This window comes from Poecilia latipinna, unplaced genomic scaffold (genome assembly GCF_001443285.1).
Source record: "Poecilia latipinna isolate Pla-1442-1.1 unplaced genomic scaffold, P_latipinna-1.0 Scaffold439, whole genome shotgun sequence".
Lineage (NCBI taxonomy): Eukaryota > Metazoa > Chordata > Actinopteri > Cyprinodontiformes > Poeciliidae > Poecilia > Poecilia latipinna.
The window spans coordinates 246,095-261,711 of NW_015113055.1; the positions used below are offsets into that span (position 1 = coordinate 246,095).

The window sequence follows — 15,617 nt, forward strand, 5'->3', positions numbered from 1 at the left end:
CAATAAATTCAGGAGGGTTAAAACTGCGCAGGAACTTTACTATACGAGTTTGTTAAGGAATCATGTTGAGCAAGTTTACCGGCCCACCCGGACCGCGGAGGGGATTTGTTGCTGTAAGCAAATATCATAAAAACAATAATAATATTCCTGAGCAAAGGGGGAAAAAAAAAGAAGAAACAACTCACTCCAGTTGCCAGCTTGGAATACATCACTGCGTTCCATTCTCCTTCAATGGAGCAGAAAGATTTCTTGTCATTTGGCGCACTGGGGGAAAATAAAATGCAGAAAAATGTTAAAATCTAGCCCCACACACCTGGAAAAAATTGAGTTTGTAAGTTGTTGCAAAGCTTCATCATTCATCTTACAAAATTTCTGCCGTGACCCTGTGCTTCTTCCCACCGTAGAAAGGTTTGGTGTGGAACATGATGGTGGCACTGTAGCCCGTCTTGGAGCAGGATATGTTGCACTCTCCACCCAGCTCCACCCACGGTACTGTCAGAATTGACCTGCGGAGACGGTCTAATGATCAGAGAGGTCCACTGCAACCAACGTCCAGAGACGGCACGGTGCAGCACATACCTGCCATATCCATTAGGGAAGGTGAGGATGTAATGCTCATCATGCTCCAAACATGACACACAGCCTAGATAGCAGCCAGAACATAAATATCAATACATAATTATTATTCTGTGCGAGCTTGTTGTGTTTGAGGAGGAGTCTCCTTCACCTTGACCGATGTTGTGGACGCCTATAGACATGCCGAGAAACTTCGACTTCGTCCAGATGTGAGCGTTGAACTGGATCTTCTTACTTAAACACTCCGCGTAAAATGCAGAAACTACATGGAGAATAAAAGAACAAGATGATGGCAACGTGAACGAAAAACCAGCCAGATGAAAAGCTGCTTTAGGCAAAACGTCTCAGTTTTCTGGATCTTAATCCCTGAAAGGTTGAGCAGAGAATGCTGAGACGAGGATGCTTGGCGACTTACTGGGTGGGTGGTGAGAGACCTGCTCCGCCACAAAACGTACACTGTTGGGAGAAGACCAGGGAACTGGACCGTCTGATACCGACTCCTGGAAAAGTCCAACAAAGCACAAGTCAGACAGAAGGAACATTAAACGCTAACCTGCTACTTTGTGTCGGATCATTTCATAAAGTCCTAATAAGGACATTAAAATTCCTGGAGATCAAATTTGAAAAAGTTTAAATATTTCTGCAAGGCCGTGTAAAAGTCTAAAATAAAGTCAGGATTTTCTCACCGTGGGTGGAGAAGCTTCTTCTTTCTCATTCGGAAGATCCCAGTGGCAGAAGAAGACTTCACCCAGGATCGGGTTGTAAGGTTTTTTGGCCACTGAGTCGTTCCTGCCTGCATGGAAAGCGGACAGGTACCACTTCACCACCTGAACCATGCGTTCCCTGGGCTCCGGTTGGTCGGCGATACTAGTCAGGCATGCAGAACAATAAGGTTAAAAGACCGTTACAAGTTCTGCATCACGGATCCTCTGCAGAAAGAGTCGTCACAGTGTACGCACCTTACAAATAAATCAGGATGTGCAAAAAAGTCTGCATACATCTCCAACAAGGATCTCCTCTCTAGGATGAAAGTAGGCAGGACCACCTGGCACAGAGTGAAACAGGGACGAGATAAATTTAACATTTATATTACAGCACAAAACTTCAGGGTGGAGCGGCAGAATATCGGGTGCTTACTTTAGTGAGGTCCATGCCTAAACGGACTTGTGAGAGCAGATGCATGATTACACTCTTGTGCTCTTCCACAGACTCTCCCTCCGTGTCGTCATCACGGTCGTCATGGCTGTCAAACATGTCTAAGAACAGCAGCAGATCTCTCAGTTAACTGGAACATCAGTAATCTGCCTTTATCCTACTATTGGATGAGTTCAGCAAATCTCCTTGTATACAGTGCCTATGAAAAGTATTCACCAGAGTATGACTGTATCTCAAGTGATTGGTTAGTTAGTATTTACTGGATGCAAAAGAACAGCCCAACCAATCAGAGAAAATATTAAAAAGTCAGGAGATGGATACAAAAAAAATTCCCCCAGAGTTCAGTTCATTCCATCATCAATTAGAAGGAATTTGTATAAATCTTCATAGCTCAACAGTCCATCCTCACAAACTGAGTGACCACGCAAGGAGACTAGCGAGAGCTGATTAGAAGATGTACTGAGCTAAACATGGGGCAATCTGGGAATAAAAGCCTAGAAAAACTTTAAAATTCAGCAAAAACTTCAGCTAGGAGAAGTGCAAAAGATGGCCGACATCTCAGAAGATACAGGCAGTCTATTGGGATATGTGCCTGCCACACTTCTGATTTTTATTAGTAAAAAACGTAAAAGAAAAATTGGTGATCATGTGTTTTTCCTGTTCTTTCATAATTAGAAACTACTTCATTCATGATCATCTGTCATATGAAATTTGTAGCTAAATGAATTGAAGTTTGTGGTTGTAAGGGGGAAAAAAAAGTGAAACAGCATAAAATATTTTAGCAGGCTCCTGTACTTTTGACATGTTGAAAACAACATTTGCTACAACTTTCCAGTACTTAACAGGAGCTTCAGCTATAAGCTTAATGAACATTTTGAATTTATTTTTTAATATCTTTTCACTATTGTCTGTCTGTTACCTGCATCTGTGGTGCCGTTTGACATGTTTGAGTTGAAGGACTCTGTGGTTGCGGGCCGTTTTAACGAGGTTTCTTCGTTAGCGGGGGTGGAGGCAGCAGGAGGCCCTGAGGGACTGGGGGCAAGACGAGGAGACAGAGGACAAAAAAAGAAGACGGAGGAATGAGGTGATTAAGCTGACGTACAGAGGAGATCTTAGAGGAAGCCGTTAATACTGAAGCTGGTGATGCAGCGGGACTTTTAAGGAGTCCAAGCAAAACTCCCCCACCTGAAATGACTATCCTGCTTTCAATGCACAAAATAAATCCAAAGTAGGTGGTGGAAGATACAAAAACACTCACTCTGCGCAGTGTTTGGGTGAAGTGCTGCTCTGGTAATACTCGTCAGCATCGTAAAACTCATCCTCGCTGGAGGAGTAGGAGAAGTCTGGCACTGAGTGTGACGGCAGGGGGATGTGAGCTGGAGAGGCGACGCCGCTGCTGGGGCCGGACGGGCCACTCCCTGATGGACCCCAAAAACACAAGAGCAGACATCAGAGTTGGTATGATGGACGGCTCGGCTCCATTTATGATGGATAAATCAACTGGAGGATGAGCAAGCAGTGCACAGAAGCATTAACATAGTGACTCTGCTGCCTCTGCAGAGCATAATGACTGCACAGTCAGGCATGGAGCGAGCATCCTTAATGCACAGCACAGCGTTTTAACACCGCTGCGTCAGCACAGGAGACACACAGGCTGCAAACTTTGCTTCTGGACGTGGCTCCTTTAATTTACCTAATGTTCACCGCTGACGGCGTGCAACAATAAATAATAACAGTTTTTCTCCTCAAGTGGTTTTCCTTCTCATTTTGTTCAACGATTTAATCACATTACATGAAAATAGTTTTGAAATAAACTCACTGCAGGATCCTCTAAGAAACAAACACTCTTCCAATGAGTTGGGATACGTGGCTGTGCTTCTTTTACATCAATATCTTTAAAGTCAACATGTTTTAAAGCAACTTTTTCTTTTTGGGATAAAATGTTCTTTGTGACTTTTACTATATATTACATCATTAAGCCATCATTTATATATTGAAAATGTATAGTTTTACATTTGGAACAGCATTTATCTATTGGCTTATGACGCATCTGAAAAATAAAAAGTCTGGATGAGCTTTGGTTGTTTTTAATGTTCAAAGACAATATATAGATTTAGTAAAAAGCACATTAAAAATATTGATTTGTAGCACCAAAGAAATAACCTGTAGGGAATGAAGCAATTTAATCATCTAATAAAGATATAAAAAACATGATTAATTCAGTTTGGTGGGATATAAACCAGAAGTTGACATCACCGTTTACTTTTCTTAAACTACTGTGAAAACCCCCATTGTTAGAGAGATTTAACATTTTTTTAAATCTTTAAACATGGATAAGAGTTTTCAATGTTCCATCTCTGTTATATTTTTAATGTAGAAAAACAAAAAAACTAACTTGTACACTTTTGCTGTGAAAATAGGCTAACAATGAAAACCTACCTGTGCTGTTGGGAGTTGGGGTCTGCAGACTCCCCATCACTGTGACCACGGGACCAACAGGCAACGTGGAGGGTCGTTGGTCTGATTTACACACCTGAGAAGCGTCTGTTGCAGAAAAACAAAAAAGAAAGCAGACGAGTTTGAACAGACGCCCTAGAAGGAAGCCAGATGATATTAAAACCAGCATCTCATTATGAGAGATGCTGCAGATGTAGGCGCCAGCTGCGGTTTGGGGCAGCTGATATTTTGCGCTTTTTGTTTTCGCAGCATTCTTAACAGTCAGGTCAGAGTCCTCCAGTTAAACTTTGTCTCATCTGAGCATTTTGTACAATAAAGCCAGGAACAAACTCAAGTTTCAAGAAAGTTTACATCTCACCGATTTCGATGTAAAATAAAATAAAAAAAACGCAAGTATTTTGCATGCAGATTAGTTAAAAATTGAACAACAGGGGGAGTATTATCACCTTTGAGTTGATCATGCAATATAAACCATTTATCAGAGTGTGACAGTGTGCGAGTACCTGTAGGTAGCGTGGTCTGTGTTGGCATTGTGGTGTTGACTACAGGGCCCAGGGGGGGCTGGTAGATCCCATCCACTGGGTTGATGGTGCTCTGTGAAAATAAGGGAGTAAAAACCAAGTTCAGCAACACAAACACCTGCCTGACTGGTCAAAACACACACCTGCTGGAGTGACTGCACCTCAAAACGCTGCCTGCTTATAGTTAAAAAAAAAATGCTTAACAACTTTGGCATTTTTTTTTTACCACGTGTGTCTTAATATTGACTGGACAAAACATGTGAGCTGGTTATAGATCAGATTATTGGTAGACCAAAGCATTATCAAGAGTGCTGCACTGAAACACCCTATCTAATCCGGAGAGATCGATTCCCTTTCGCCCGATGTCCTGGAGAGAATGACGGGATTAACTACTGCAATCAATATGAAGCCGACCAGGCTGCATGCATGACAACATAGAAACCAGCAGGACAATAACAAGGATGCCTCCAGTTAAAAAAAAAGGAGATTTTACACTCCGTCTCATGATTTCCCTGTTGTAAAAAATCAGCAACACGTTTCAGATCGTGTGGCCATGATGTCTAGAGGTTAGATGTATTGCAGGCAACTTTTACTGCAGTAGCACAATCTTCCAATGACAAATCTAACTAAATTAAAACTTTAGATTTAGAATATTTATTCAGAAATCATTACATCATTAGTCTCCTATAAAATTTCACAAGGATTGAGCATTCACAGGGGAGGCGGGGGACTTTGGCCATTCCCTTTGCCTAATCTCTCTAGATCATCCCGAGTCATGAGTTCACTTGACGCTTTCCTTTCTTGAGCTCACGTCTTAGAGGATTTAGGTCTGGGGACTGAGATGATCATGAAAGGTGGATTTTGTGTCACTTCTGTGTTGATTTGGTCATATCTTGGATCATTACCATATAATGGCAGAATTCATCAGATTGGTATTTAAAGTGTCCTGGTATTCCAAAGATTTCATACAGCTATACATTTAGAGTTTCCAAGGCCTTTTAGAGGGAAACAGGCCCACAGCAACACAGATCCTTCACCTTACTTAATAGAAGGGGCGATGTGATTTTTTTCTTTGTAGCTGAAAAGCTCAAACTGAGTAATTTAAACGACTCCATTTAAAGCCCAAGAAGCACTGGGCAAAATTCAAACGTTTACGTTTTTGATGGTGGAAGAGAAAATGTTTACTAATCCCAAATAACTGTTTGACTCTTAAGGTGAGGCCGAGTTTTGGGGATTTTATTTTGCACATGTTACCATCCTGCTTACTGTGTGTGGTAATTATGGGTTCTGATCCAGTCTAGTGGCAAGTGACAATGAGACACTGTCATATTTATACCACAGGGAAAACGTAATTGACATTAGGAACTAGTGATCAAGTTAAAAAAATTTTTTTTTATAAATTAAGTAAAGATTTTTGTTACATCCATTTTCTTCAGTAAGCAATCATCCTCAAATTAAAGGTTGGATTCATCTAAAAGTTTCAATGTTAGATTTTGCTACTGTAATTTAGGGTCAATTAAGTTAAAGATGTTTTCCGCCTCTTCTACAGGAGTACCTATGCATAATACTTTGCAATGTCTATTTAGTTTAACAGAGTTCCTGCATCCAATATCCTCACTGACTGGAACAAGGCCAAATCCAAACAGGATCATATCGACCTATGGTTCAGCGACAGCTCACCCTCAGGGCTCTTGTCATTACAGTCCGAGAGGTCACTGCTTTAACTTGACCTACAGCAATTTAAACAGCTTTTTCTTCAGTTGAAATTCACAGAAAGAATAACTGGTGCAAATGTGGCGAGTCTGTACTGAGTTTGCCCTCAGATGAAGCTGAGGAGGAGAAAAATATAATGTGATGTCTCAATATTATATGCCTGTTTGTTTTTACATAAAAATAATTCAAACTCCCGGATCTCAAACTGTGATCAGAGCTTCACACATTTGAGTTCATGCTTCATCCGCCACTCTGCACGCTTCTGTTCAAGATGCCTTTGAAAAAAAAAACTAAGTCAAGGGCCACTAATTATAGCCAAACAGAGAAATATTAGTCTGCCATGATGGGGGTGGTCAATCTTAGGCTCCAGCAAACGGGAGATGACTCGAAAGCAGATGGAGACGTGCAGTTCAAGTAGAGTTGGGGCTAAATAAACCACGACGTAATTAATTTATTTTTGATGCGAGTGTAGCGCAGCTAGCAGCTCTAGTTAAACCAACTAAATGATGTTGACGGTTAAATACAATTTGCCGTTTCTCCTTTCAGTTGAAAGAATCTCTTAAATTGATAGCATCTTTCCCACAGTGTAAGAACAACGTGGACCATCAAACATGCTGTTAGTGTTTCAAGCTGCCAGTGCATGAATCGTTTTCTAAACTTTATAAAAAACACAGACAACGTGGCATACTTCTAGTGGTGAAAAAGCTGCAGACGAATCTCAGGCAGGAAGCTTAGGAAACATAAAACGGGCAGATCTAGGGGTAGACGGAGCTTAGGCTGTGCTATTTATACCACATAATACTTTACTTAATGACTATGGGATTATATCTGCCATAAGAGCAGACTCCCACAGTATGAGCAGTCCAGCCTCTGTGGGATTCACAAATCGGAGACGATACTGGATGTTTTCTGTGCGTTAAACTATTCTGCATAAACTGTTAGCATTTTCCAAAGCATTCAAAGAGCTTTCAGATTGATTTTCTACTTCCCCCTCATCTTCATGTCTCTTCAACTGGATGATTCTTCTTTTCTCTGCCCTCCCTTTTCCACGGTACTTCACCTCATGCGATATGATACCTAACTAAGAATAGAGAAAAGTTTCCACTTCTTGCAAAAGTATTATAGAAAGCGAACTGTGAGCCAGAGTGGAAAATATCCACGTTTCGCAGTTCCCCTTTGAAAGCATGGTGGTTGTAGTCTTTGAGGTCTGCTTTAGCTGAGCAGTAAGCCACATAGACTATATGTACGGTCAGGTAAGCAAGATTTTCATTCGCACCTGGCCGATAATTCAACATTATTTGTGACAGATTATACTTTTACTCCACCTTACTTCATCCCAACAGGAGGCTGGACATGAAGCTGAGCGTGTAGACTGAGAAATCAGTCTAAAAGCCTAAAGTGATTGCTTTGGAAAACTGATGAGAATAGTGGTAAGTAAACATGCCCGAGTCCTGGAATGGCCTAGAATGTGAACACGGTGCACCTGCAGAGCCTGCAAAGTGCTCTCTGGATGGCTTTACTGGCTATTAGTGCTCAGAAATTCAATAAGCAGGCAGCGTGAGCGGGCTCAATCAATGCTGGCTTTAATTTCAGGGTGAAGTGATGTGCTTGGATCAGGTATGATGACAAAAAAAACAAAACAAAAAAAAACATGCATGCATCACATAAACATACATTAACATACAGTGTTTTGTAAAAGGATCATAGAAATCAGGAACTTTTTCCACATTCTGTCAAATTTAAGCCCCAAACTTCAATGTGTTTTTGTTGAGATTGTATATGATAAGCCAGCACAAATGTGGCTCATTATTGAGAAATTGAAGGAAAAACTTCAACAGCAATAAATAAAATTCAGTGGCACCAGGTGCAAATCTCGTCAGATGATCAGTTGTAGAAACGTGCTACAAAACCCAAACTGGATCCCTATTGCGCCACTTTACAATTATGCAAATAATATACAAAACTCTACCAAGACTTACACTTGGTTGAACGCAGCTATATTTCCAAAATCAGAGTAAAGGGAGTTAAATAAAAATCCAGGACCTGGAGTCGGTTTTTCATATAAAATCTCAGTAACTTACATTAAAAAAACGTTTGAGGATTTAATGTGACAAAAAGCGAAACAATTCAATGATTATGGAATTTTTTGTAATGCACAGTATACTGTGCAAAAATACAAACCGAGTGTTACATGCATGCATATTTTCTGCTGTGATGAAGGATAGTTCCCAACCATTGCTAAAAGGAATTAAACTCAGATTAAAACAGGAAAGTTTTAATCAAGAAGATAGCAGCGGCAGACATGAGGGGAAAGAGCTTAAGGTAGAGCTTATGTCCAAATTAGATGGCATGCTCTAAAGATCTGATTTATCAGCTTCGCTAAAGGAGAGGGTAGATTATGTCAGAAAAGAAAGTTGGAAGTTTCGTCTGATTTCAATTGTTTTTCATGGACAGGAAAACGTTGAAACTTACTATAAGTCCGTTTGCGTGTTGTTGTTCGTTACTTTGGTCCTTAAAATTTTAAGAAGACAGCGTTAGACTGCTTTGGGTACAAAGGTTCAAGTCAAAAAGCATCCTGACTGAGAATCTTATCTTCAGTAAATTGCCGTTTGCAGTGATCGTTTTATCACATGTTTAAGCCCCTCATGTGATGTCCCATTATTCCAAGTTCCAAAAGTACAAGTCGTCACACCTATCGACCACATGAAACACCAGTAAACCCCCCACTTCCTTCCAGACAGCTGAAAGGAACATGTGATGAAACGAGCACTGGGCCACACCCTTCGTCATCCACCGACCCAGATAGCAACTGTGAGCGGGGAACTACCTTACAGACCGGACACAGAGCATACACACCCGTGTGCTTTCACAAGAAAAGTGATTACGAAAAAGACCACTGTCATGGCAACCCACAGAGAGAGGTGTTTAGACATGCAGTCAAGTGGTTTACCTTGGCAATTTGCAGCAGAACAATACAGTGCTTGATGGACTCTACCATACTCTGAAAGAGAGAGGGAAAAAAAAGGAATCCGTTAGAAAGGAACTGACTTCCAAACTTAACAGGAAGTTTGGAAATCCAGGAAAGTAAATATGCATGAGTTAACTTACACAAGTAGTCTCCTTCAAATTTTCTATTTTCTAACAAAAAAAAAAAAAAAAGAAAGAAGAAAGCATACCATTAGATTTACAAGGTTTCTAAAGGAAGACTGCAGATGCAACCTGAAATGGATCAGGCAGCATTTGGAGAAACATCCCACGGTTAAATATGTCCAACGGCAGCCGCTCTTTTATTTGCTTCAACAACATAATTTTCAAGAAAAATAGATCTGACGTCACTTATTCACAGCTTTCAGATGGAAAATAGTGGTAAACCCTTAACCAAACCAAAAACACAATCTCATCAAAAAGGTTCCTTCAAGAGAAATTCCTTAGAACGGTTCCCAACTTTAAACACCATTTCCCAGAACTCATAACATTTTAGGAAAAAGCATGTAATAAAACAGGATAAACCCAAACAAGATGGCAGCCATTTGCCCTGAGATCTGTATGTTGTTTAGGTCAGAAGGCAAAACTTTAAAATTTTAGATCATGAAAGTGAAAATTTAAACAGACACCAAGCAGATATGGTCAAAAACTGCCTTAACAACAGTCACTGTCACAATCATAATATTTTATTATTTTGTGAAATACAAAAAACTCTGACCAACACTTCTCATTTGCTGCTTATTTTTATTTGTGGTATTGTCACCTCTGATATATTTACAGCTCTTCTCTTTTTTATATATTTAAAATAAAAGAAATATGTTCCTTCCCTCTTTGAATGAACTTGAAGTGACAAAGATCGAACGTAATTTTGCATTTCACAAATGTACGTAATTTTGCATTATTGAGGCTAGAAGCCATCCCTGGTAAAGATGTAACGCAATATTTTACTGTAGTAGCATCAATCTCACAATAAAAAATGTTTGAGCATATTTATTTAATGAAAAAAAAAAGTGCAAAGAAACTTAATTTGTATTGCGCAACTTATCGTTTCCCAAATGTATGAATATGACGTGAAACAGAGCAGCTCTTGAAACAGGAAAGTCATTCTAGTGACAGATTTGTACTGATGTTTGAACGTATGTATCTCATCACAGACGAGGCTGGATGAGAAACTAGTTTTAGTTTTATCTCAACACCACACATAGTGAAGATGATGTAACGGAGGTAACAAATATCAAGTAAAAAAAAAAAAAACACTGTGACGCTCACTATTGGAAAACTACAGGAAATTTTTAGAATGAGATTTTTCCACTGCAAGGAAATATAAAACTTGTAAGTTTTATTTTGTACATGTTTATCAGCTTTTTCTGAGGAATCAAAAATCAGAAAGAAATAAAAGCTCTTAAGCTGTTTGCTTATCTCTAGAAATACAGCAGCAAATAACAAAAAAACAATCTACATTATTCAATATGTCAAAGACTTTCACTTTTTCTGCATCAAATGATGAAACATGGCAGGTCAGACGTTGTCAACTGTATTTGACATGAATAAGCTAATTAAATATTTATCTGAATGCTTGCAGTTTAAACACAGTGATCAGAGGTCTTCCAGGTAATCTTTCACCAAATAATATCTGGTTGTTAAAAGTTATTCTACAATCAAATTGTCAGTGCAAATGGGTCATAATGTAACATTTTTTTAAATTATTTTTTCTTTTTAATCAAAGCTACCAAACAACCTGCAACAGAGCAGACCAGAGCTCATCTGCACAGGTGTCACAGCCTCTAAATTGCATTTAGTAATTCGTCAGAGGCCTATTGAAAGAGAAAACAGAGGAGCAGAGGTCTGAGACAGAGCACTGCTGGTACTCACTCTGCGCGATTCATCCTCTTTGCAGTCCTTGATCTTCTCATCAAACAGCTGTTTGAGAACAAGAGATGAAAAGGTGGAAAAGGGGACAGATGAGATACGAGCAGAGATGTTTCCAGTCAACAGAGTATTCAGAAGGATCACACAGAGTATCTGCAGCCTGCAGATGACTTTAGATAACGTGGTGACTGACACAAAGGAGCCGTGAAGTGTTTTTATAAAGACAAAGGGTCTTAATAAAAACACTGAACAAGCGGGGGAGAGACTGTGCGGCTGCACTACTTTCTGCCTTGTCATCGTGTTACCACAACTCTGCTTTATAAATTATCTGCTTTAAAAATGAGAACGAGTTCAGAAAGGGGATGAACAAATTACAGAGTGAGGCCTTGCTTTACTTATGGAACAATGTGATCATTCAGGATACTTTAGATGGTCAAAGATATTCTGACTGGATCAAAAATCTATAAAATGGGACATATTGATTTCTCAGTCTGATATATAAAGTTCAAGATAGATTGTCACATCTCTGCCAAAAATAAAACCTTCCAGCTCGGACGCTCCGTCCTACCTTCAACTGGTCGATTAGGATCTGTAGGTAGGCGTCAGCTTCCGCTAGCTTCTTGTCGAAGTCTTGCACACTCGGAACGAGTCCTGTCTCAGCCTCCTGCAGACAGGAAAACAAAAAGCCAACCATTAATGCAATCTCTAAGAGACTTGTGGTAAAAGCCCTGGTAGTTTTGCATATTCAAAGCAAAATGTGCAGCCAGGATCAATAACCAAGAGCTGTCCTTTCATGAGATAATGGCTCGACTCCATCGTCTCATGACCAGACGGCTTTTGTAAACGGGAGCAGAAAACGGTGGAAACATCAACAGTGCAGGGAAATCTTCCAGCAATGTACTGTACTACGTGAAATACAATACCAGGAGTATTGTCAAAAGGCGAGCCTGCGTGAATAACCAACATATGTGACAGCCAGCGTTTGTCAGGCTTCAACAAAACTAAAAACCAAGACAGACACAGCTGCAGAGCCGAGCCGCAGAGCACAAATGGGCTGAGGTGCACTCAGATTTATTGTTTGTTAATTAGTTTCCCTTAATAGCCCCTAGCCTTCACGTATGCACGCACACAGAACATTTCATTACATAAGATCCGTTAAAAGGCAATTACCGAGCCACAGGCAAAACAAAGAGGACCACACGAGTTTCTATCCGTCCAAGCTCACCCGAGCACTGGGGACATGAAAAGGTCCGAACGATGAAAGTACAGGGAAGAAGATCTGCTTGGCAAAAAGCTACAGAGTCTGAACGCCCGGATTTAGCAGCAGCAACAATAACCCCTGTACATGAGGCAGCCCCGGTGATGACTAATAAGGCATATGTCAGAGTCTGTTTGGTTTAAAAAAAGAAAGAGCAGACAATTCTAGAGAAATGGGAATCAACTGAATCATAAATCCTCTTAGGAAGTCAAGCTCTTATCAAACCATTGAGAGAGCAGCCGTCATCGCCTTGGGTTTGCTGCGTCGCATTCTCCTGCTATCTCCTCTTCCTACAGTCTGAGATTTCATGGGAATGTGAAGAAAAGCCATTAAACCAGAGCAAAACATTAACATCTGTCCAGGCCTGAGAACTGCTTAGGCTTAAACTTGTTAGCTTTACAGAGAGCAAAGTCTATCCTGCAGCCCTGAAGCATGCAGTTAACATGACAATCTTCCTGAAAGGATCAAAGGTGCATGCTCTGCTATTTCAGCTTGCTTACAAAGTAAGAACCTGGGCCAAAATGACAGCAACAAGACGCAAATCCTTCCAGTAATGCATGATGACTGAACTTGAAACTAACAACGCAGGGATCAATACATAACCGTGCAAAAATGACCTCAAGGGATCAAACAAGTGCAGACAGTGAACTAAAGTGACCGAGAATGAATTACAAAATGGTGATTCTAAGTGTGTTGATATAAAATCTAAATAAAGCCATGAACACAACTTGCACTAATACAGACACTACATGGACAAATCTGTTGGCACCCCTGGCAAAGATGTGAGAAAAGCCTTGAAATAAACTCATCCTTTTACTTCAGGAGAATCATGTCACACAACTTAGAACATTTTTAATGTCAGCACACTTATTCCTGTGGAAGAAGAAAAAAACCCCTCCAATGTAAAGAAATGCTTTCAACAAAAATCAGTACTGGTTCTTAATATTGTGCCTTGAAATCTATGGAACAACAAAACATACATAGTTTTATAATTTTTTTTTTTTTGAATCTTTATAAAGTAACGACAACATAGTTCAATACAGTGTATTTTCTTTAGAAAGTTAAAATGTCTCTTTAGACTGGAAACGGTGCCGACCTCGGATGTAAACATAAAAAGAAAGCTATATAGGTCAGGAAGACGACACTTCTGAGGTTAAACACCGCGGCAAACTAACATAGGCCACTATTATTATGCGGCAAACTAAATCTTTTGTTTTGTCAACATGCACGATGGCAGGCGGGGGGGGGGCAAGGGAAGGGAAGTTGTATTTCACAGACGGAGCTGATAAGTTCAGGAACAGAAAGTCAGCTGCAGGTGGTTGGTTTATAAACAGCCACGTCACTCCTTCACTGTCCCAGAAATATTCCCAGACGTCTGCACCTCCGCTCCCACTCATTCCCACCAGCCAGACTCCTCATCTCTGTCCCACAGAGGGAATCTTTCAGAGCAAGGACACACACTTAGAATCATCCACCCAATCTGGCTGTAGAAAACAAAACTGCCTCCAGAGCTCAATCCCCCCCACCCCACCCCTCCTCACCATGTATTTATCTTTCCACACTGTGTGACCCACTTTAAAACGCTGCCGTCCCAGCGGCGCGCGGCAGATGATCGAGTTGTGTGTTGTTTTTGTTTGTGTGTGTGTGTGTGTGTCTTACTTACAGGGCGCCTCGCTCCAATGAACATGCTGCATCAAAGCTTGTGCATCTCTCAGGCCATTTAGCCTGACAAGCCTTTTTCCCCTCCTCCGTTATGAGCTTTTTTCCCCCCCACAGCGACAAACCATGAGCTCTGGTGAAGTTAGCATTATGTCTTCCTCCTCCTCTCAGACACAGAAACAAAGACCCTCCTTCTCTTCGAGAGTGTGCAGCCAGTCTGGATACGATATACTCTTGAGCAGCAGGCATCAGCTGACTATTTGGTATGAGGCAGACAGAGCTGAGTTAATCCAAGACCCTCCCCTGCCAGGAAGGGCACACTTCCTCTCTCACAGGCAGAAGGAAAACCACACAGCACACAAGCACTAAGAGAAACACTGATTGGTTGCTGCAGCAGAGGCAGATGTGCTGTTTATCAAGCAACCAGATCTGGGATTGGTTAGCGCTGGCCACATGATCCTACGACAGCAACTCACGTAAATGCACATACGTGTGTATTTGTGGGTGTGCGGGTACGGTAAGCGAGCAAACACACGTAGCACATCGGAGAGATTTGCTGTGAAGGGAGAAGGGAGAGTAGCAGACAGCGGAGGTAAAGGAAAGGGCAAATGACAAGGTTGATTGTAAGCATAAAAAAAAGAAGAGAAATTGAGCTGGAAGAACTGAATATAGCTAGAGGACGGAGGGAGGGGAGACTCATGGAGGGTTTAAATTGAATGAGAACAGCTGAGAGGTAGCTTAAAAGCAGAAAGTAAAAGATGCAGGATAAAACACCAGCCTAGCCAATAACAACAACAACAACAAAAAAGACACAAGCGGAGACAAAACAAGGCAGGAGTAAGGTCAGATATAAACCAGACTCTTAAATAAACTAAAAGAAAGATGCTGTAGTGCTTAACAGCTTCCTTCATGATGTCGCTATATAACCGACTTTTCACCACCTCTTAGCTTTCTGTTCAGCTAAAAAAAAAAAAAACTCAAAACCTCACAGCAACTAGTTCAAGGTTGAGCTTACCCATACTAAATTTAACTAGATCATATTATACGAAAAAGAGCAGTGGAAATTTGGATGCACGTCACCTGAGACATTAGAGCCAGCGATATACTACATCCAAGCATTTCTTTGGAAACAGAAAGCACACAGTGGGATTGTGCAGCTCTGACTGGTCCAATGACAACATGTAGAAAATAAACATCCTTACAATCACAACCATCCCTTCCCCCACAGCCCCAGTAAAGACATCTCATTGCATTTGCAAGTGGTTTGGCACCAAAGTTTAACATTGTGCCGCTTCTCTCCCACTGCTTTGAAAGCATATTTAATAATTAACTTTACAAAAAAAAAAAAAAAAAAAAAAAAAAACCCGCTTTTGGGGGCAATTTATTGGCCGCATTTTTTTCAATTTATTTTTGGGTTAAGTTAA

General features: G+C 40.7%; 1 protein-coding gene across 3 annotated transcripts in view; it reads right to left on the reverse strand.

The window, feature by feature from the left end:
• The window catches only part of osbpl9 (oxysterol binding protein-like 9), a 61,131-nt gene that overhangs the window by 3,805 nt on the left and 41,709 nt on the right, over positions 1-15,617 (reverse strand). For 2 of the 3 annotated variants that reach the window (XM_015038374.1, XM_015038375.1), the window contains 17 exons: positions 11,845-11,940; positions 11,280-11,327; positions 9,531-9,560; positions 9,373-9,423; positions 8,895-8,933; positions 4,692-4,782; positions 4,171-4,275; positions 2,990-3,149; positions 2,651-2,763; positions 1,714-1,832; positions 1,536-1,621; positions 1,263-1,443; positions 992-1,076; positions 728-838; positions 580-643; positions 366-506; positions 186-264 (listed from right to left, as the gene is read on the reverse strand). In XM_015038374.1, coding sequence (XP_014893860.1) covers positions 186-264; positions 366-506; positions 580-643; positions 728-838; positions 992-1,076; positions 1,263-1,443; positions 1,536-1,621; positions 1,714-1,832; positions 2,651-2,763; positions 2,990-3,149; positions 4,171-4,275; positions 4,692-4,782; positions 8,895-8,933; positions 9,373-9,423; positions 9,531-9,560; positions 11,280-11,327; positions 11,845-11,940 — 1,599 coding nt within the window. Of the gene's footprint in view, positions 1-185; positions 265-365; positions 507-579; positions 644-727; positions 839-991; positions 1,077-1,262; positions 1,444-1,535; positions 1,622-1,713; positions 1,833-2,650; positions 2,764-2,989; positions 3,150-4,170; positions 4,276-4,691; positions 4,783-8,894; positions 8,934-9,372; positions 9,424-9,530; positions 9,561-11,279; positions 11,328-11,844; positions 11,941-14,197; positions 14,963-15,617 lie in introns of those variants that run through there. The other variant, XM_015038376.1, reaches the window with a different exon arrangement.